This window comes from Podarcis vaucheri (assembly GCF_965113315.1).
Source record: "Podarcis vaucheri genome assembly, chromosome: 8".
In the NCBI taxonomy this organism is placed as follows: domain Eukaryota; kingdom Metazoa; phylum Chordata; class Lepidosauria; order Squamata; family Lacertidae; genus Podarcis; species Podarcis vaucheri.
In genome coordinates, this window is record NC_138766.1 from 93,161,065 (window position 1) to 93,182,276 (window position 21,212).

The window sequence follows — 21,212 nt, forward strand, 5'->3', positions numbered from 1 at the left end:
AGTCTGACATGACTTATTTTTCAGAAATCCATGCTGACTATTGGTGATCATAGCATTCCTTTCTAGGTGCTCACAGACTGTTTGCTTAATGATCTGCTCCAGAATCTTCCCTGCTATTGATGTCAGACTGACTGGGCGGTAATTATTTGGGTCCTCTCTTTTCCCCTTTTTGAAAATAGGGACAACATTTGCCCTCCTCCAGTCTGCCGGGACTTCGCCTGTTCTCCAGGAATTCTCAAAGATGACTGCCAGTGGTTCTGAGATCACATCTGCCAGTTCTTTTAATACTCTTGGATGCAGTTCATCTGGCCCTGGAGACTTGAATACATCTAAACTAGCCAAATATTCTTGTACTATCTCCTTAGTTATTCTGGGCTGTGTTTCCTTTGCTGAATCATTTGCTCCAAATTCTTCAGGTCGGGCATTGTTTTCTTTATCGGAGAAGACTGAGGCAAAGAAGGCATTGAGTAGTTCAGCCCTTTCTGTGTCCCCTGTTTGCATTTCACCATCTTCTCCTCTGAGTGACCCCATTGTTTCTTTGTTCTTCCTTTTGCTACGAACATACCCATAAAAGCCTTTTTTGTTGCTTTTAACCTCTCTAGCAAGCCTGAGTTCATTCTGTGCTTTAGCTTTTCTGACTTTGTGTCTACACGTGCTGGCTATTTGTTTGAATTCCTCTTTGGTGGTTTCCCCCCTTTTCCATTTTTTGTACACATCCTTTTTTAATCTTAATTCAGTTAAAAGTTCTTTAGATAGCCACCCTGGCTTCTTTAGGCACCTTCCATGTTTCCGTCTCATTGGTATTGCCTGACGTTGTGCTTTTAGTATCTCCCTCTTAACAAACTCCCAGCCATCATGAACTCCCTTTCCTTTTAGTATTGTTGTCCATGGGATCTCACCCAGCACTTCCCTAAGTTTTATGAAGTCGGCTTTCTTAAAGTCAAGAAATTGAGTCCTAGTATGCTTGGCTGCTCCTTTCCGTTGTATAGTAAACTTCAGAAGAGCATGATCACTCGCGCCTAATGATCCTTCCACTTCTACCCCACTAACCAGGTCATCAACATTGGTTAGGACCAGATCTAAAATGGCTGTTCCTCTTGTTGCTTCTCCCACTTTCTGGACAATGAAGTTGTCTGCAAGGCCAGTGAGGAATCTGTTTGACCTTATGGTCTTGGCTGAGTTTGACGTCCAACAAATATCCGGGTAATTGAAGTCCCCCATTACTACTATCTCCCTTCCTTTTGCATGCTTGGCCATCTGTTCCAGGAAGGCATCATCTATGTCCTCCGTTTGGCTTGGGGATCTATAGTAAACTCCCACAATGAGGTCTCTGTTATTCTTCTCTCCCTTAATTTTGACCCAAATGCTCTCATTTTGGCTTTGAGGATCTAAATCTTGGATCTCTTCACAGGTATACACATCCCTGACATATAACGCCACTCCTCCTCCTTTCTTGTCTGGTCTGTTTCTCTGAAATAGATTGTATCCCCCCATTATTACATTCCAATCGTGGGACTTATCCCACCAGGTTTCAGTGATGCCTATTATGTCATATTTAGTTTGCTGTACCAAGAGCTCAAGCTCATCTTGTTTATTTCCCATGCTTTGTGCATTAGTGTACAGACATTGAAGTCCATTAAAGATTTCCTCTTGCTGTAACTAACTTTGCTTTGCAAGTATCGCTGCTTCTTTGGAACTTAGGAAGTTTTTGTTGTTGCAGCTATACTGAATTTCTGTGTTTGCTGAAGGCGTGCTTAGCGGTTATAGTAGCACGGACAACGTAGGTCAGCAGTTGCTATAATGTTTACTCTGTGGTTACTGGAGGCATCTGGTCTTGGAAGACTTATAGACAAGGAATGAAGCAAACACACCAAATGTAAAGAAAATTAGTTGTGGGTTCTAGCTTTTCCATGAATTAAGATGTTAATGTAACATCCTGAAATATTTCTAATGCTTACTACTTGAAGTAAATTAATTTGGATTGCCAGGAAACCAGGATCAGGATTCTGATTTTAAAACCTGTAATTCAGGAATAAGCCAATGTGGTACCCTTTAGATGTTTCGAGCTACAACTATCACTAATCCTTGGAGCATGGCCTATACAGTACATCAGTAGGGCAAATTGCTGGCCACCCTTGATGTAATTAATATACAGTACAGTGGTACCTCAGGTTAAGTACCACTGCTGCCGCTGCACCACCGCTTCACAATTTCTGTTCTCATCCTGAAGCAAAGTTCTTAACCTGAGGTACTATTTCTGGGTTAGCAGAGTATGTAACCTGAAGCGTATGTAACCCGAGGTACCACTGTACTACTAACAGTCTTGTATGTATTTCCCTTTGACTATAAAAATACTGATATGGTCTTTGATAGCCGTCATCAAATATTATTTATATACTTTTTTTGCATAGGACAGTTGTGTCACACACACTCAAATGGCTATTGTGCTTTTAATCTTTATCACAGAAAAGTAGTTCTAGAAATGTTACATTAACTTTACAGTGGTACCTCAGGTTAAGTACTTAATTCGTTCCGGAGGTCCGTACTTAACCTGAAACAGTTCTTAACCTGAAGCACCACTTTAGCTAATGGGGCCTCCTGCTGCCGCTGCGCCGTCAGAGCACGATTTCTGTTCTCATCCTGAAGCAAAGTTCTTAACCTGAAGCACTATTTCTGGGTTAGTGGAGTCTGTAACCTGAAGCGTATGTAACCTGAGGTACCACTGTATTTTGGTCACATGCTGCACTGCACAAATGCCAGTGACTTCAAAGGAAGGAATGGAGAGGAACCAGATGTCTAATATGGCCATCCTAAACTTTTAAGGCAGCAAAAAGTGATCTGTATTATACTAGGAATTTACATTCCTGAGATCCCATAATGCAGGAGATAGTGCCCCTCTAGATAAGTATGCACATTTCTATATGTGTTTTCCAGCTTTCTTGTTCTGTTGCTGCTGTCTCCAGCTGGCTTACCTCACACTGACTGAGATGGGAATTTCTAAAAGGAACATTGTATGCCTCTTCTAGAAACATGGTTGTGTCAGACTGAATTTTTTTGTTAACAGTCCTGACTGAGAACATCAAGATGTAAAGGAGGATTGAGGTGTGGAGGAGAATGAGAAGGAAACAGTTGATCATTCTCTGTAGTAAATGGAAGCTACTGATGAGTTGCATTACGTGAGGGGAAGTTCTTCTTGCAAAGGAAGTTGCTTCCTTTTCTAGACTGAACCTATTCCATGGTGTTTTAGGAAGTTGGAAGATGACGGAAATGAGGGTTTCTACCCAATCTGCAAATTTCAGTTTTGGACAGTGAATAAGTAGGTTTTTCTTCCTCCACCATCATTGGGGATGAGAGGCAAACTTTACACACTTAAGTGGAGCTCATGGCTGTCTTCGGAAGGATGACAAGTAGCCATGTACATCTCTCTGCTCCTGAAGTTCAGACGGCCTGTTCCTGATCCAGTTGTGGGTTTCATGGTATTGGGATGTGAACCATTCCACATTTCTATTTTTTATTGTAGATGGATAATGGGATGGGGACAGCTGAACAAGTGCTTCTCCACTGCTGGTAAAAGCTCCATGTGACTCATCATAACAGCTCATTTGCAAGTCCATAGAGTGTCATCAGTGATGGGGGCTGAAAGTTGTTGAGAGCCTAGTTTGTATCTCAGAATAAAGTTTTTAACAGTTCCTGGATTAGGTAGATAGATACCCAGTTGGAATAAACTGGATATAACATGAACTAAGAAATAAATCAAAAATTATTCATTCTTCTTTCGTCATTGGCATCCATCTGTCTTGACAGACAATGGCAATAATAAGTAAATGACCACAATACCTCAAGGACCAGCTCTCCCCATATGAATTGCCTCAGACTCCGCAGCCGCCATCTGAGGCCCTTTTTCATGTGCCTCCTCCACATGAGGTCTGGAGGGTGGCAGCACGAGAACAGGTCTTTTCTGCGGTGGCTCCCTGTTTGTGGACTGGTCTCTCCAGGGAGGCTCATCTGGCACCTTCATTATTTATTTTTAGGCACAACTTCCAAGTTGCACAGCTTGGCATAGTATCTGAAGAAGTGTCCATGCACATGAAGGCTTATACCAAGAACAAACTTAGTTGGTCTCAAAGGTGCTACTGGACATTTATTATTTATATATATATATATTTCGACTACCTACCTGAATCTAGAGCTTGGCCTGTATCAGTGATATCCAAGAACAGTATTAGAATGTTGCAGCCCTTGCCTTAAGTTTAATGGATAAATTGCTGGCTTAGATTTGTCGCTTGGCACCATTGGTAGGTCATTCTCAGAAAGCTGCTAGAAATTCACACTAGAGTAAAGAGTGCCAGGGTACTGGTGACAAAATAAAGAAAAGATCAGGCATACTTGATTGTGCAAAGAATATTGATCAAGTACTTTATTGAAGTTCAGCCTTTTAATGAAAGTTATGGAAATTACTCTGGAATGACAGCAAAGAGTTCTTTGTGCAAACCTAGAAATACAAAAACTGCATCCTCCATTAACAGCCTGGAAATATAGAGGATCTTGAGATTTAATCACAGGCATGAGGAAGCTTTGGCTCTCCAGATATTGTTAACTAAATCTCCTATCCTCCCTGGCCATTGGCCAGGTTTGCTGGGGATGCAGGTTGTATTTCTGGAGGGCCAAATGCTCCCCACTCCTGTTTTACTGTTTTACTACTAGGAAGTGTAGTTTGCTAATGGCTGTTTAAATGACAGTTTCCAGGATTCTTTGGGGCAAAAATGTATGATGTGTATGCAGCCTACACATGCACTTTAAATCTGGTTTAAATGAAATGTGTGTATACAGCCTTAGTCTGAGCAAGCTTTTCTTGCATGTGCAAATATTTTTATGGTTGCTGCTAAATAGTATTCCTCTTTCTAAAAAAGCATAAGGATTGTGTTTTCAGTGGCTTTTGGCCAGAAATAAGAATATCCCTTTACACAGAAAAATAATATTCAAAGAGATACTAATTTATTGGTTTTTGTTTGGCATTGGAATACATACTTGGCTTTTAGATCTGCCCTGGCTGATTTGTCTGCATATCGATAAGTAGGAGGCAGAGATAATGGGCTAGTAATTGTGGGGAAAGTGATGTTTTTATCTTAGCTGAGTAAGAGGTTATATGCAAAGTTTTGAGGTGCAAAACTTTTGAAGGCAATGGAATTGTGGCTTGAGATAAACAATGCATACCTATCTACTCAGAATAAGTCCCACTGAGTTCAATGGATTGGGATTTACTCCCAGATAAGTGGGTATAACATTGCCGCTTAAGCTAACAAATTTGGAATCGAGTTAGGTACCTAACATGCCTACATCCTATTCATGGCACCAGTCAGAGAAAGCATATCCTAGAAAATCTTTCAGGTGCCACAATACTTCGTTGTTTCTACTTCTGAGTTAGACAAGCATAGAATTGGACTCTTAAGCTGCTATCCCAAGTATATTTACTTATTAAACTCAGTGTAATTTTCTTCTAATTCTCCTAACATATGGTAAATATAGTCTGGGTTCCGTTTTTTAGGCTGCAATTCACAGTACAGTGGTACCTCTGGTTACGTACTTAATTCGTTCCGGAAGTCCTTCTTAACCTGAAACTGTTCTTAACCTGAAGCACCACTTTAGCTAATGGGGCCTCCTGCTGCCGCCACGCGATTTCTGTTCTCATCCTGAAACAAAGTTCTTAACCCAATGTACTATTTCTGGGTTAGCGGAGTCTGTAACCTGAAGCGTATGTAACCTGAAGCTTATGTAACCCGAGGTACCACTGTATATTTAAAAATGGCTAAGTTTAAAGATGGTGCATATTTGCCCTAAAGTATGTGGATTGTGGAGGTTTAAGCTTGAATATAGCTTGATGAGAACAACTTTCTTAAATTCAAAAGTAAATACATAAATTTACAAAGCACTACAAACATAAGCTTCTGTAGATGCTGGTATGTTTGCATGCATACCACAAGAAAGTAATGCATTCCACGTTACGTGAACATAGCAGCATAATCTCATCTGGCACTTCAGAGAGTTTTGTGTAGTGCTGAAAATTCCACTGTTACTTGGATACGATGAATTTAAAAGAGGTTGTGCACAGAGAAGCCTTGTTTCAATAACAGGTATGTGTTATCAAAGAGTTTAGAAAGACAGGAAATATCTCCAATAATTGCAGGAAAGTGCTGCCTCTGTTTGCTGTAGCTTGTTCCAAGGAAATAGTACCAGGCATCTGAGGCAAAGCCTTTAAACTTAGAACAGATTCTGGAAAATCTGTACTACAAACTGCTGCATTGAGCTGGTTTTTCAGAAGCGTTGTGAAGTTTCCCCCACTGATTAGTCTATTTGTGAACATAATGATGATTCAGAAATACCATACTTCTTGGATTATTATGTTGTAGTCATGGCTTAGTCCGTTTTGTTTAGGCTTGACACAAAGAAGGCTATTGAGATAGTTCACATTTTGCCAACAAATGACATGGAAGCTGTTATCTTGACATAATAACTGTGCTGCTGCTTCACTGTATGTGCCTTTCTTGATGAAATTTTGAGATCTGAGGGTGGCACAGAACAGCTAGCCATGAGATGACAGAAGAAAGTATGGTAAGAAAATTGTGTGGTCTGTGTTTTGGCAAGGAATACCCCCACCCCACCCCTCCGGGCCACCTTCAGGTTTTGTAACAGTGCAAATAATAAAGTGATTCAAAGACAGTATAAGACCAGATTATACAATCTATGAACCCAAAATGCAGCTGTTAAACTAAAAATAGTTGCATGGAAGAACTCCTAACCTCAAGAAGCAGCTTTAACTTACAACATTCCCAAGTTGAAAATGTCTGACAGACTTTCACTTTGTATTTTAAAATTAGTGGGATACGTAGGCATCAGGTTATGGCTTGTGAGCAAAACATTTTGGACTTTCGTTACTAACTGCTTTCCACTGATCTCTCTGCTTTCCTGTAGCGGTACTATTTCTTTTAAAAGTCATATCCTCTTGTAAAAACTGTATATGGGCTCATCAAACTCGGGACAAAGGTGTGCTTTCAGTCTGCAGCAGTACAGCTGTTAGGAATTGTTTGTTTTTAAGTAAATTATGGTCTAGCCTCTCACTCCATCATAGTTTGCTTTATGTAGCAGTGACCTTGCTGAAGTGCCAGTTAAAGTTGCCAGGATGTTATAGTAACTGCTTAAATGTGTGCTTCAGGAAAGGTTTTCAGAAAGGGGGAAAATGTGGCTGTTACTTCAAGAGAAATGTGCCACCTCCTTTGTTGTGTCGAACCCAATTTGGATGCCTGGTCTTGTAGGAAATCATGAAAGCAGGCATTTATGAGTTTTCCAAACTGTTTAAACTTCCCCCAGACAGTCGACTTGTTTATCTGCAGCACTGAGTTTATGTCGTATGATGATCGTTGTAACGAACACTTGCACTGGATTTTAAGCAGCTGCAATACCATAGAGTTATATCTGGCTAAATCCTACTCAGGAGGAATTAATTGAATGAAGTTGGTCTAGCTGGTTTCAATGGGCCTACTTTGGGATAGTAGGGATAGTATTGGACACAGCCCATAAAAGGAAGCATAGTCATGCTTTCATTTGGAGAAATGAGACCAGCCGTGTCTTTTCTCTGTTCTACCGAATAACTTGGATGTTTTATCCTGAACGGGAGTAATCCAATTAAATGCTGTGGGATTTCAGTAGAACTCTTAATTTCTCACGACATGCTCAGCAGCACATTCATACATTTTCCATCAGCGACTGGAAAACTGTCATGCCTTAAATCAAAGGTTTCCAACCTTTTTGAGTCCATGACTTCATTCTCTCTGCGGCACCCCTGTGGGGCTCAGGAGCCCAGTTGTGTCACCCTTTTTGAACACCCTTGTGGAGTGTTCCCTTAGCCTTCTCCCCTTTCCTTGGGAGTCCTATGGGCAGGTACAGCTGCCGCCCCTGGTCTCTGAGCTGCCCCCCTACCCCTAAGAGAGGTACCTCCTCCCACTGCCCCACAGGGGCCTGGGAAGCACCCCCTGGCCAGCCCCAGAGGCACCATTCAGCTGTGGAGCTTGTAGCCAGGGCTGCTGCAACAAACAGCTGTGCAAGCCTTTGGGAGGCAGAGATGGGAGAGGGCATCAGAGGGAGGGAAAGAGGGGCAGAGGCCAGTGTTGCCCACAACACCCCTGACCATCATTCAAGGCACCCCAGGGTGCCACGGCACTGGTTAAAAACCAGTACCTTAAACAAATCTTGAGTGAATCTTTGCCTATGTATACACTACCAGCTTAAAATGCAGCGAGGTCATTTTTTCTGCTGCATTTGAAACTACATTTGCATGTTGTACATATCAGTATAGTTGGATGTGTTTCCAAGTTTCCCACTGTTTTTCCACACCATTGAATGGCGAAGGGTTGAGGATGTCTTCAAATGGCTTACATTTTCAATTCTGATCAAAGCTGCTTTAGAGTAAAATGCATCAAAATGCAATATTTCTCAAGAAACTACAGGATAGATGTAGATTGAGGCTAATATGATGTGTGCATGATTTCACAAACCAGCAGTAGGAGCACTCTGGATGCAGAGTAAACTGAAGCATGAATGCAGTCTTTGTTTAGATCTATGTGGAGAATACAAAAAGCTTGCAAAGTGGTGGCCGAGGTGGAACATTTTGTATGCAATTGTCTCTTAAGCAGAAACGATCATTTTAGAAAAAGTGTCCTGTAGATAATAAAGTCAGTGTGCATGCTCACCATAATATATGTATAATATAAAATAGTACTTAATGAAATAAGCTGAGTTGGACTCAAAATATGTAAGAAATGTTGCTTTCAAGTGATTTGCAGTGTAGTGTCTTCTAATATCTGGGGCTTCACATTTATAAGGTAGGATAACTTCTAGTGATTCCAGTATGAGCAAGTAATAAAACTTTGTCAGAAAACATCTTCAAAAAGTAAGCGGTGTAATATGTGGTTCTGTCATGCTACTCTATGCAAGCCAATTGTATCTCATAGTGATTATTTTTCAAACATCCATTTTAAGATTTCAGATTTTAGGAATACATAATTGTTGTCAACAGGATAGTTAGCCATCTAGTCTAAATGTCTAATTATGTCACTAGTCCACTGTACATATCTATCTACCTATCTCTATATTTATAATGAACACTCATATTAATTATCCTGGTTAAAGGGGTTGTTACTTGGTGACTAATGCTGCTGTATTAGCTCTTGTGCTGTTCCCAGGCCATCTGGGTGTGCATCTGTTAGTGAGCCCAAGGGAAAAGGTGAATGATTGTTCATTTGCAAGTAGCTATGGTGGCCATGAAGAAAGGAGTGGTGAGCTTTTGGTAATGGGGCTTCTCATCTGGAAACTTCAGACTTGCATGTCATATGTACCTTATTGCTTGCTGGCTGTTCAAAAACAATATCTAATTAAACTTTCTCTTTCCAGGTGTTCAAGATGAATCTGGAAAAACTCAGCAAACCTGAACTACTGACTCTGTTTAGCATTCTTGAAGGGGAACTAGAAGCAAGAGATCTTGTCATAGAAGCCTTAAAGGTAAGCTACAGATTTGTTAGCTGTATTAGAGCACAGGTGCCGGGCAGCCATCTATTTCTTGGCATTTTATGTCAGAGGGGATAGCAGGTGCAGACAATCCTATGGTTAAACACCTTGATTATTTCAATTTTTTTATTTTTTTTATAAGATATTTATTAAGATTTTCAAAAAAATTACAAAATAAAAAGAAAAAAGAAAAATACAAAATAAAAATAGTTAAAAAACAGTTCATATTTTTCATTTGCTTATTTCCCGGACCTCCTCACGCCTTCCTTTTCTGTATTCCAGTTCCAATTGTTAATTCAGCAAATCCCTCCCCTCTTCATTCATCTTAATCTTCAATTTTTAAGTATTATAACATTAATTTTTTTTTACCTATTAATAACCATTTTCTCATATTCCCTTATAACATTACAGCAAAAGACCACTTAGTTTCTATTATTTCAAATTTTTAAATCAGAGTTGCTCTCCTTTCACCATAGAAGATTAGCGAAACTTGAACTTCTTGTTCTAACTCTCATGTTTCAGCATGTCTCTGTAAAGAGATGATCTGGTGAACAGCTCTTGTAGTCTTAGCAGGCAGGCATAGCAACAAAATACTTCCTTCAGATTTCTAATTAGCTTCATTGGTTTCTGTCAGTTCTTTTCTAAAGCCTCCTCTGCAGTTCAGGTTAACCTACGCAGCTTGTGCAATGTTAAAGTCTGTTGCTTAGGGACATATTGAAATGTTTTGGTTCTTGCTAGGTCCTACCACCCTAGTACAGTGGTACCTTGGGTTACATACTCTTCAGGTTACAGACTCCACTAACCCAGAAATAGTGCTTCAGGTTAAGAACTTTGCTTCAGGATGAGAACAGAAATTATGCTCCGGCGGCGCGGCAGCAGCAGGAGGCCCCATTAGCTAAAGTGGTGCTTCAGGTTAAGAACAGTTTCAGGTTAAGTACGGACCTCCAGAACGAATTAAGTACTTAACCCAAGGTACCACTGTATTGTTTAAGTGTTCACCCACCCTACTTTGCAGTTTACAAAAATACCACCCAGTCATGTATACCTGTTTCTTGGACAATGTGGTGGGGAGTATGATGGCTAAGTAGTTTCAGGAGTTCCGGCAGAATGTGGACTATTCAGGTCCATTTCAATCTGGATTCAAGTGTGGTTTGGGGACCGAATCAGCCTTCATTGCCCTGGTGGAGTGGGATGGAGAAATGTCTGGTCCTGCTTCTCAGTTCTGTCTGCTGCATTGACCAGGGTATTCTCCTGGAGTGACTCTGTGGGGTGGGTGCTGGGGTCACAGTTTTACAGTGTTTCCAATCCATCTGCAGGGCTGTGTCCAGAGAATAGCATGGGGAGGCTGTATCTCAGTCCCACAGTCCCTGTGCTGTGGTGAGCCACAGGTTATAACCCTGTCGCAAGTGCTGGTTAGCATCTATATGAAGCTGTTGGGAGCAGTCATTAGGAATTTTGAAGAAAATCATCTTCAGTATGCTGAATACAACACAGGTCAGTTTCTCCGTAACATCTGAGGAGAAGCTGAGTATGGTATGGAACATTGTTTGGATCTAGATGTGGAATGGATGAGGGCTAATAAACTGAGCTTGAACCCTGGGAAGACAGAGGTACAGTTAGTAAGTAGTAATGGCATTGTTCTTCGTCTGAGAGAATACGTTTGTAGTTTGATTTTAAGACTTTCTGAGTGCAGTGTCTGGAGCTCTGGATAGCTACTAGAAGTGTGACCAAGACACGACGTGTCTAAACTGTATCCTAAGATACAAAATAAGAAATGTGGTTACTTTCCATAGTCTCTCTTTCTGAGTGTATATGTTGGTAATCATTAATCATCATTCCCTTTGCAGCTGACTATTTGTTACAGTGAATTTTAATTTTATCCCTGTTTCTGGACTACAGTGGTACCCCGCAAGACGAATGCCTCGCAAGACGGAAAACCCGCAAGACGAAAGGGTTTTCTGTTTTGGAGGCGCTTCGCAAGACGAATTTCCCTATGGGCTTGCATCGCAAGACGAAAGCCCATAGGGAAATGCTGGCGGTCGGGAGCAAAGACTTTCGCCCACAGCCGGCCTTCAGAAGAGGACCTCTTCTGAAGGCCGGCAGGGGGCAAAAGTCTTTGCTCCCCCCGCCTGCCTCCCCCCCCCGCCTGCCCCGGGCGATCTTAAAATGCTGGCGGGCGGGAGCGAAGCGTTCGCTGCCGACCCCCAGCATTTTAAAATCTCCAAGGGACAGCAGAGAAGTCTCTGTCCCGGGGAGATTTTAAAATGCTGGGGGTCAGGAGCGAAGCGTTAGCTGCCGACCCCCAGCATTTTAAAATCTCCCCCTGTCCCGGGGAGATTTTAAAATGCTGGGGGTCGGGAGCGAAGCGTTAGCTGCCGACCCCCAGCATTTTAAAATCTCCCCGTGTCCCGGGGAGGTTTTAAAATGCTGGGGATCGGGAGCGAAGCGCTGCCGAACCCCAGCATTTTAAAATCTCCCTGTGTCCTGGGAAGGTTTTAAAATGCTGGGGGTCGGCAGCGCTTCGCTCCCGACCCCCAGCATTTTAAAACCTCCCCGGGACACGGGGAGATTTTAAAATGCTGTTCCGAAGGGGGGGCGGGGACACCTGCCCCAGCCGCCCCACTTCGGAAAGCTGTTCCGAAGTGGGGAGGGGGGCGGGGACGCCTGCCCCAGCCGCCCCACTTCGGAAAGCTGTTCCGAAGTGGGGCGGGGGGGCGGGGACGCCTGCCCCAGCCGCCCCACTTCGGAAAGCTGTTCCGAAGTGGGGAGGGGGGCGGGGACGCCTGCCCCAGCCGCCCCACTTCGGAAAGCTGTTCCGAAGTGGGGAGGGGGGCGGGGACGCCTGCCCCAGCCGCCCCACTTCGGAAAGCTGTTCCGAAGTGGGGAGGGGGGGCGGGGACGCCTGCCCCAGCCGCCCCACTTCGGAAAGCTGTTCCGAAGTGGGGAGGGGGGCGGGGACACCTGCCCCAGCCGCCCCACTTCGGAAAGCTGTTCCGAAGTGGGGAGGGGAGGCGGGGACACCTTCTGAAGGCGGGCAGGGGGCGAAAGTCTTTGTCCCCCCTGCCTGCCTTCCCAGGGGCTTTTAAATCGCCCCGGACAGCGGAGAAGTTTTAAAATGCCGCCCGCCAGCATTTTAAGATCGCCCCGGACAGCGGAGAAGTCCTCCGCTGTCCCAGGGTTTTTTAAAATGCTGGGGGTGGGAAGAAAAGCCCTTGTCCCCCCCCCCAGCCTTCAGAAGAGGTCCGGGGACAGACTGTCCCCGGACCTGGTCTGAAGGCGGTTTCCCTAGGAACGCATTAATTGATTTTCAATGCATTCCTATGGGAAACCGTGCATCGCAAGACGAAAAAACCGCAAGACGAAGAGACTTGCGGAACGAATTAATTTCGTCTTGCGAGGCACCACTGTAATTTCATTTGGAGGGAAATAAGCATCATCATGCACGTCCTAAGAATATCTCCCACAATACGTTTTATGAATAAAGCTGTGTGTCAGGAGGACTTATCCTGGCAAGGCCAGAAACTCTAATGATGGCAAAAAAATGCCTTAGTGCCTAAAACCACACCTATCTGCCCCATACCTGATATCTGTGGTCAGATGGCTGCAGAAAGCAGAACTGAACACCTTGTACGTCAGCTGATATGCAGGGAGTTTTGTTGTACCCTCCTGGAAGGCCCGACCCCCTGTCAATCAGCTGACAAGAGATGGTCCTTCCCACCTGCCAAGGTTGGCTCACTCAGGTGGGGTGGATAAAGATCTGGCCCACTGAGCCAAAAACGTTATCCCCTGAATTGAATCATTGAATGGCTTTCAAATGGGATTAGACAAATTAATGTAGGATAAGGCTATCAATGGCTACTAACCCTGATGGCTATGACAGGCATCCCTAAACTCGGCCCTCCAAATGTTTTTTGGACTACAACTCCCATCATCCCTAGCTAACAGGACCAGTGGTCAGGGATGATGGGAATTGTAGTCACAAAAACCATCTGGAGGGCCGAGTTTCGGGATGCCTGGGCTACGATCTTCACTATCTGAGGTAGCATGCTTCTGAATGGCAGCTGATGGTAACCACGGGAGGAGGAGTTTGGATTTGGATTTGATATCCCGCTTTATCACTACCCTAGGGAGTCTCAAAGCGGCTAACAATCTCCTTTCCCTTCCTCCCCCACACTCATCCTCTGTGAGTTGAGTGAGGCTGAGAGACTTCAGAGAAGTGTGACTAGCCCAAGGTCACCCAGCAGCTGCATGTGGAGGAGCGGGGAATCGAACCCGGTTCACCAGATTACGAGTCTGCTGCTCTTAACCACTACACCACACTGGCTATCATGCTTCCCATAGGTATTTGGTTGGTCACTCTGAGAACAGGATCCATCAGGCTCCTCTTATGGTTTTACTTCTAGTTACAGACAACCATGGTGTATATCTAAAAGTGCCTGTGAAAGAACATTTGAACAAGTGGAATTTCCCACCCACTTTATAGGTGCAGCCCTCAGCACACCCCGAAAAATGTCTGCTGAGGGTGTTGTTCTTATTAAATTGCTGGTGCATCTTTACAGACTAAATAATCGTGATTCAAACAGTTTAGAATTATGGACAGAGCATTTTGTGCCAGCTTATGTTTATGGCTATGCATCAATGTCATCTAAGAACAAAAGGGTTTGCCCACCTGCACTAACTTGCGTATGCCACAGAACAGCTTGAGCAGTAAAGCAGGGCAAGTGGCTTTCTCGAGTGTACAAATGCTCCAGTAGTTTGAGTAATTGCTTTGCTGGATTGAAGCTCGTTTTGGGGAAAAGCTGCTAGGTCTTACTTCATCTTTGTGATTGAACTCCTGCATCACTGCACGTTTCTTTCCACATGAATTTAATTAGTGTTTCTCTGAATAATGAAAGATTTACAAAGAAATGAACTGTCTCTTGCAAGACATACAAGTTGCCTGTATTTGAAAGCTGCAAGGATGGGGGGGGCAATAATTTAAATGGTACACGCAAGGATAACTGAGGTTTTTACAGATTGTACAGGAAAGAGGAAAATTGAAGGGTGTAACACTAGACTTTCAACCTTGAGTAGCAATCTTAATTGTGTAACAGGAAGACCGTCTGCTTTGAGGGGGTTTCTGAGGAAAGGAGGGATATAAATGTGTTAAACAGGATCATAGAAAGCTGGGCTGGGTGTTGCCCTGGACTGGATTCCCACATGCCCCTCTCAATCTGCTCTGGCAGATTGGGGGAATCCCAGAACAGATTTGGAAAGGGAAGCGCCTTTTTGTGCAAGCAGAAATCCTTACACTAATGGGTTGAGTTCATTGGCTACAACCCAAAGTCACTGTTACTATGATTGGAGCTATTTATCACAAAATGGGGGGACAGTATTAAGATGCTGATTCTTGAACAGGACAATTGAACAGCAGAAGAATGCACATGGGTGTGGGCGTAAAAATAGTTGGGTTCTTTAGCAAGGGGTGTTAATTTTAAAATCAGTTACGGAGGTCTAAAGCATTTACTCATTTTCAACTAGTAGAAAAATATGATAAAGAAAATCAGAGAATGATGAAATGTTAACAAGTATGGCTTTGAAACTCAAACACAACTGGACTGATATTAGGTCTGCAGATTTTGGATTGGTTGATAACCAGCCATTATTTGTGGTTGCCATTGACTGCCTCCTGTTCTTTGAAACCTTGGGCACAAACAAGAAGACGCAGGGGTGGGGAGCGCTATTTTACTTCACTGCAGGTGGCACTGTGGGTTAAACCACAGAGCCTAGGACTTGCTGATCAGAAGGTCAGCGGTTTCAATCCCCGCGTCGGGTGAGCTCCCGTTACTCGGTCCCTGCTCCTGCCAACCTAGCAGTTCGAAAGCACGTCAAAGTGCAAGTAGATAAATAGGTACGACTCCGGTGGGAAGGTAAACGGTGTTTCCGTGCGCTGCTCTGGTTCGCCAGAAGCGGCTTAGTCCTGCTGGCCACATGACCTGGAAGCTGTATGACGGCTCCCTCAGCCAATAAAGCGAGATGAGTGCTGCAACCCCAGAGTCGGCCACGACTGGACCTAATGGTCAGGGATCCCTTTATCTTTACCTTTATGCTGAACACTGAAGAAGGAAAATGCTGCACGAATACCCCCCCTTCCGCTATACCTTCCTTTCACTCCTGCATGGTGTGGTTCAAATTAGATATTTGAATGCAGTTAAGTTCTTTTTAGTTATGTAAACCACAGTCCCATGGGAGTGGGGAGGCAAGTTTAACTCTCCTCCAGCTAGGGTTCCAAAAGGGTGGGGTGGGGACTCTGAAACTTCTGTTTCAGACAAAGTCTCAAGCATCTTCTTTATCATGGATCAAAGATGAAGCCATAATCTGCTAACATAGAACTTGGGGCAGTGGGTTACAGGAGAAGATGAACGGCTTCGAATTTGTCTTGGGACTCAAACGTTCAGAGAAGGCCTGTAGTACAACTTGGAAAATCTCCGTATGAAGTATTAAAAAAATATACTGAGTTCATGGTGATCTAAAGGCACCGGGTGCAAATTTTCATTCTGCAGACATGGAAAAAGTGTAGACAAAGTATCTTGCTTGTTGTTTAATATAAAGTCGATGGATCTGGATTTGTACACTGGACTGAGATTTTAGTGCGATTAGCCAAATAAACCTCGTGTGCTGTATTTTATTTTAATACTGTACACTGGTAACTTTTTAAAGCCTTTTTATACAGAGCATCACTGGGATCTAGAGCTTCTGTGGACTAGAGATAAGAGGTTCAGTCTTTTATCATGTTTCTGGCTGATAGATTACTTTCTTGCCTTAGTCTGTTCTCATTTTCTTCCTACCCCCTGTTTATGACCTCAGCCTGTATTTATTTTCAAACATCTGTCTCTAGGGGGGAAACTAGGAATAAGGAAGTTCAAGACTGCATGGTGAGCTATTTAAAGAAGATGCCATTTTCTGTTTTCTAGAAGAGGCCGTTTCTGTATAAATGAAAGCCGCTAGAGAATTGTGTGGTTTAATCCTACAGTGAAGCCAGGAGTTTAAGTAGCCTGCTTGTTTGATGTTAAAATGGGAAAATAAATGTGGATAGTAGAGCTCTATTTCTTTGCTTCAAAAATGCTAATTGTGGGATGTATTGCAGGTCAGGAGGAATCAGTTGGTTAAGCCCTTTGTAAAGAAAGAACCAAGGAATACAAAAGAAGAAGAAAAAGTCAGCGCTAAGCATTTCTCCCACAGCAGTGCAAAAATCCTCAACACTTCCTGTTTCTTCCTTTCAAAGTGTATCTTTCTTCATGCATTGAGTGCCTCTTAATTCCATACTGGCCTGTACTCAGTGGCATCTTTCCCATTCCTCTGCTCATTACTCCAGCTGCCATGTGCCCACAGCCTTCAACAGTGTGGTGTAGTGGTTAGACTGCTGAACCTGGGTAACCAGGGTTCAAATCCCCACTGAGCCATGAAGCTTTGAGAATGATCTTGGGCCAGTCATAGTCTTGCAGCCTAACCTACCACATAGGAGTTGTTGTGAGGATAAAGGGCCTGCGGGAGGGGGAGAGACATGCTGAGCTCCTTGGAGGGAAGGTAGGACAGAAAAACACCGCATTTTTCGCTCTATTAAGACGCACCAGACCACAAGACGCACCTAGTTTTTGGAGGAGGAAAACAAGAAAAAAAATATTCTGAATCTCAGAAGCCAGAACAGCAAGAGGGATCGCTGCGCAGTGAAAGCAGCAATCCCTCTTGCTGTTCTGGCTTCTGGGATAGCTGCACAGCCTGCATTCGCTCCATAAGACGCACACACATTTCCCCTTACTTTTTAGGAGGGAAAAAGTGAGTCTTATAGAGCAAAAAATATGGTAATAATAAAGCAAGTCTTCTCTCCCTCATTGGGGACAAAGAGCATTAGAGCTGATGAAGGGGCCTAAACAAGGATGCACCTTCATACGACAAAAACTATAATGGAGCTGCTAGGTGAATCTCTGTGGGCATGGAATTGCATAACCTAAGGGCCACCACAGGGATGCAGGTGGCGCTGTGGGTTAAACCACAGAGCCTAGGACTTGCCGATCAGAAGGTTGGCGGTTTGAATCCCCACGATGGGGTGTTTTCCCATCGCTCGGTCCCTGCTCCTGCCAACCTAGCAGTTCGAAAGCACGTCAAAGTGCAAGTAGATAAATAGGTACTGCTCCGGCAGAAAGATAAACGGCGTTTCCGTGCGCTGCTCTGGTTCACCAGAAGCAGCTTAGTCATGCTGGCCACATGACCCAGAAGCTGGACGCCGGCTCCCTCGGTCAACAAAGCAAGATGAGCGCCGCAACCCCAGAGTTGGCCACGACTGGACCTAACGGTCAGGGGTCCCTTTACCTTTAAGGGCCACCACAGAGAATGCCCTCTCCAGGGCCACTGGCACCATCCCAAGCTTCTAAAGAGATCCGTTAACTTCTAAGACCCAAAAGGGTCTGTAGGGATGTTGACTGTCTTTTCAAATATTTGAGACCTTTTGAACATTAATGTGAGCACTTGAATTGGACCCAGACATGAACTTGTAGCCCATGGAACTGTTTTAAAGCAAGTATTATATGAGTTCTAAAAGGAATCCCAGTCAGTAATCTGGTTGTGGCATTTTGGACCAGCTGAAGTTTCAGAGGTAGTCTTCAATGGCAGCCTCATGTACAGCCCATTGCAATAATCCAGTCTGGACGTTACCTGAACACCGAGTACCAAAGTCTTCTCTGTCAAAAAGGGGACATAGCTGGTGAACCAGCCATAGCTGGAAAAAGGCACCCCTGGCCACTGTGGCTTCCAGTGGCAGTGTTGGCTGCAGGAGCACCCACAAGTTACAGACCTGCTTCTTCCAGAGGTGTGCCACCTCATGCGAGACAGGGTGTCCCCCCCCCACACACCTCCTGGTCTTGAGAACATTAGATAGAGTTAGAGGTATTCCTTTTCCAAGCAAACCAAGAATGATCTATTACTCTCATAGATACGGAACAAAGCTTGCTTCCCAGTGTGGGTGCAAGGAATTGGAAATCTTTTGTTCCAGTTTTAGATTAACTGCCACTTGCTGTGTCATCCAAATTTGGACAAACTGGTTGCCTTGTGTGCATAGTTCCATGTTAAATAAGAAATGTGACTATTGGATCAAAATGTGCATGATTATTCTTTATGAAAATAATAATCATAATATCAAATAAGTTCACATCTCATGATTCGGCCTGTTTCCTGTTTTCCTAATTTCACCAGATTAGGCTGTAAGGATTTGTCCTCCTGAACAAATTACGTCAATATTTCAGAAGGGTGAAGATCTTCCTAGTCTTATAGAATTCTATGCTTTCTTTAAAAAAAAAAAACGAAAACAAAACAAGGCTACCCATGAACTAAATACCGTATTTTTTGCTCTATAACACGCACCCGACCATAACGCGCACATAGCTTTTAGAGGAGGAAAATCTGCAGGCATATCACCCGTAGGCATTCCCTCCATAACACGCACAGACATTTCCCCTTACTTTTTAGGAGGAAAAAAGTGAGTGTTATGGTGCAAAAAATACGGTAGTTTTTCATTGTCAACAGTTGTTCTTTCAATTCTAGACAAAGTTAAAAATGAACATACACACACAGTAATTATGACTTTCTACTGGCTCTGGGACAGTGGCTATTCATAAGTCTGTATTTGTGTCTTTGATTTTTGAGATTGCTTGCAGGACTTATAAGAAAACACAGCTATATTGAAAATATATAGCGGGGGGAACCATATCTTTAGTTCCTGTCCAAAATGCTTAGAAGCTGGGAATTCTCATAATTTCTTCAAAATCTCAGCCAATATGTATTGATGATATATTACATTTCTACCCCACCTTTTAGACCATCATGGAGTCCAGGCTGCTGGCTTCATGGGCCTTCAGACCAGATCCTACCCAGATGTTCAGAAAGTTGATGCAAGTTTTAACCTGCTTTTGTCTATTGTTGTTTTAACTTTTTGAAAGTCTTAAAATTATTGTTAATTTTCTAAGTGATAATTTTATAGTTTCATCTTTATTGCAAATCACTTTGTGTAAATAAAAAACCTCAGTCTAGTGGTGTATATATTTTATGACAATAAACAAATATCTTGGGGCTTCCCTGAATCATTTCTGCCCAACAGTGGCTCATTCTGTGAAATAGCTCCTGAAACAATATGTTACAGATTGTAGAAAGGACATAATTGCCTTCTATAATACAAATGGTTAGCTTGCTCGTTTTGACAGCTGTATGTTGTTTAACAGACTCAGCAGAGCTATTGCTTTATAGGGCTACTGTTTAAAATTAAAGTCTTTATTGATGCTGAAAGGGCTACTGTACTTAATTTGGTATGGCTTAACCATGTGTTTGTGTTCATAAAGATCCCCAGATGTCTAGTGTGTGTGCAAGCACAGCACAGCTCCCTTGTTAGTTTTGCAAGGAGACAAGATTGCTCTGTCAAGAAAGCCTACATTTTTTTAACCACATGACCCCCAAGGTGCTTTGTGAACAATAAACATTAGGAATAGTTTTGCTTAAAGGAGCTGCTCTTGCTATTTGGTGGTAGAAGAAAAACGTTTCATTCCTGCTCCAGTTCTTCTCTAATTCTCTTCACATGTATCTGGATATGCGGCCTCTTCTGGGGTTGTAATACTTCTCAGAAGTGCCCTGTTTTCTTAAGAAAATGTGTCTCAAGATTACTGACCTTTCAGAAGTGGATCTGAAACCATCTGGGGAATTTTCTTTGCAGGAGGTCTTTGCTAACTCCCACCTAGAAAGGATGAAAGACTGATTTCCATTCTCAAGAGGCCTTGATGACCAGGTTGTTAAACCCTTCAATTTTGAGAACTGTTGTACCTTCTTACCTGAAAGCAAGTAAATAATATAGCCCCTTGTTGGAGTCACTGATTCGGTCAGAAATCCACCTGTAATTTTGTTGTTGTTACCTTGGTGTACTTTTAATTTTAGCCCCTGTATATATTTCAGTATTTTTGTTTACTGTTCTTTTTACTATTTCCTTTTTGATGTTTACAGTAATCCTAAACAGCTGGGAAAACATGACTATTTCCAAATGTTTTCGTTTCCCTGCCATAAATGCTGTTTGTGAATTCTTTTTCTAATGCAAATAACCTCTGTACTTGATGAGGCTTTTACCAATTAGCTCATCAGGGGGAGAGCCCCTCTACCATGAGAAACATGGGCATTCACAGTGGCTGTGTCCTTTAAAAACCTTTAAAGCATCTACCTTGTGTAAGTGACTAGAAGTTTTGAACAGAATGCAGTCTCTGGTTTTTCTGGATCCCAGAAGCTTACCTTTGGACGGCCGTTCTTTTCTGAATAGCTTTGCCCCTACTCATTAGGTTTACTGTAGTCAAAACTTAATCAGGTCAGGCTTATTTGAAATGACATTATAAGCTGCGTTGGGAGTATGCAAACCATACCGGTTTGGCGCTCTTCTTAAGCTAGTTAAGAACAGATTTTGAAGAGACAAATAGTAACAGGAGAGAATTACTTTGCTGCTTTTGTATAAATTAATCTCGGATTCTCTGTAGGATTACTCTTCCGCATGCTTCAATCCTCACAGCGATGAATATGTGGTAGATCAGCAGTCTCGCTCTCCAGACTGGCATTGCATTTACTGAACAGTCATGAAGTGAAGCGGCACTGCT

General features: G+C 43.0%; 1 protein-coding gene across 2 annotated transcripts in view; it reads left to right on the top strand.

The window, feature by feature from the left end:
- LOC309539417 (CTTNBP2 N-terminal-like protein) overlaps positions 1-21,212 on the top strand; it is a 38,179-nt gene that overhangs the window by 4,850 nt on the left and 12,117 nt on the right. Inside the window, exons 1-2 of one of the 2 annotated variants that reach the window (XM_082235658.1) lie at positions 6,577-6,609; positions 9,445-9,552. In XM_082235658.1, the coding sequence (XP_082091784.1) occupies positions 6,592-6,609; positions 9,445-9,552 (126 nt within the window). In that variant the 5' untranslated portion in view covers positions 6,577-6,591. Of the gene's footprint in view, positions 1-6,576; positions 6,610-9,444; positions 9,553-21,212 lie in introns of those variants that run through there. The other variant, XM_082235659.1, reaches the window with a different exon arrangement.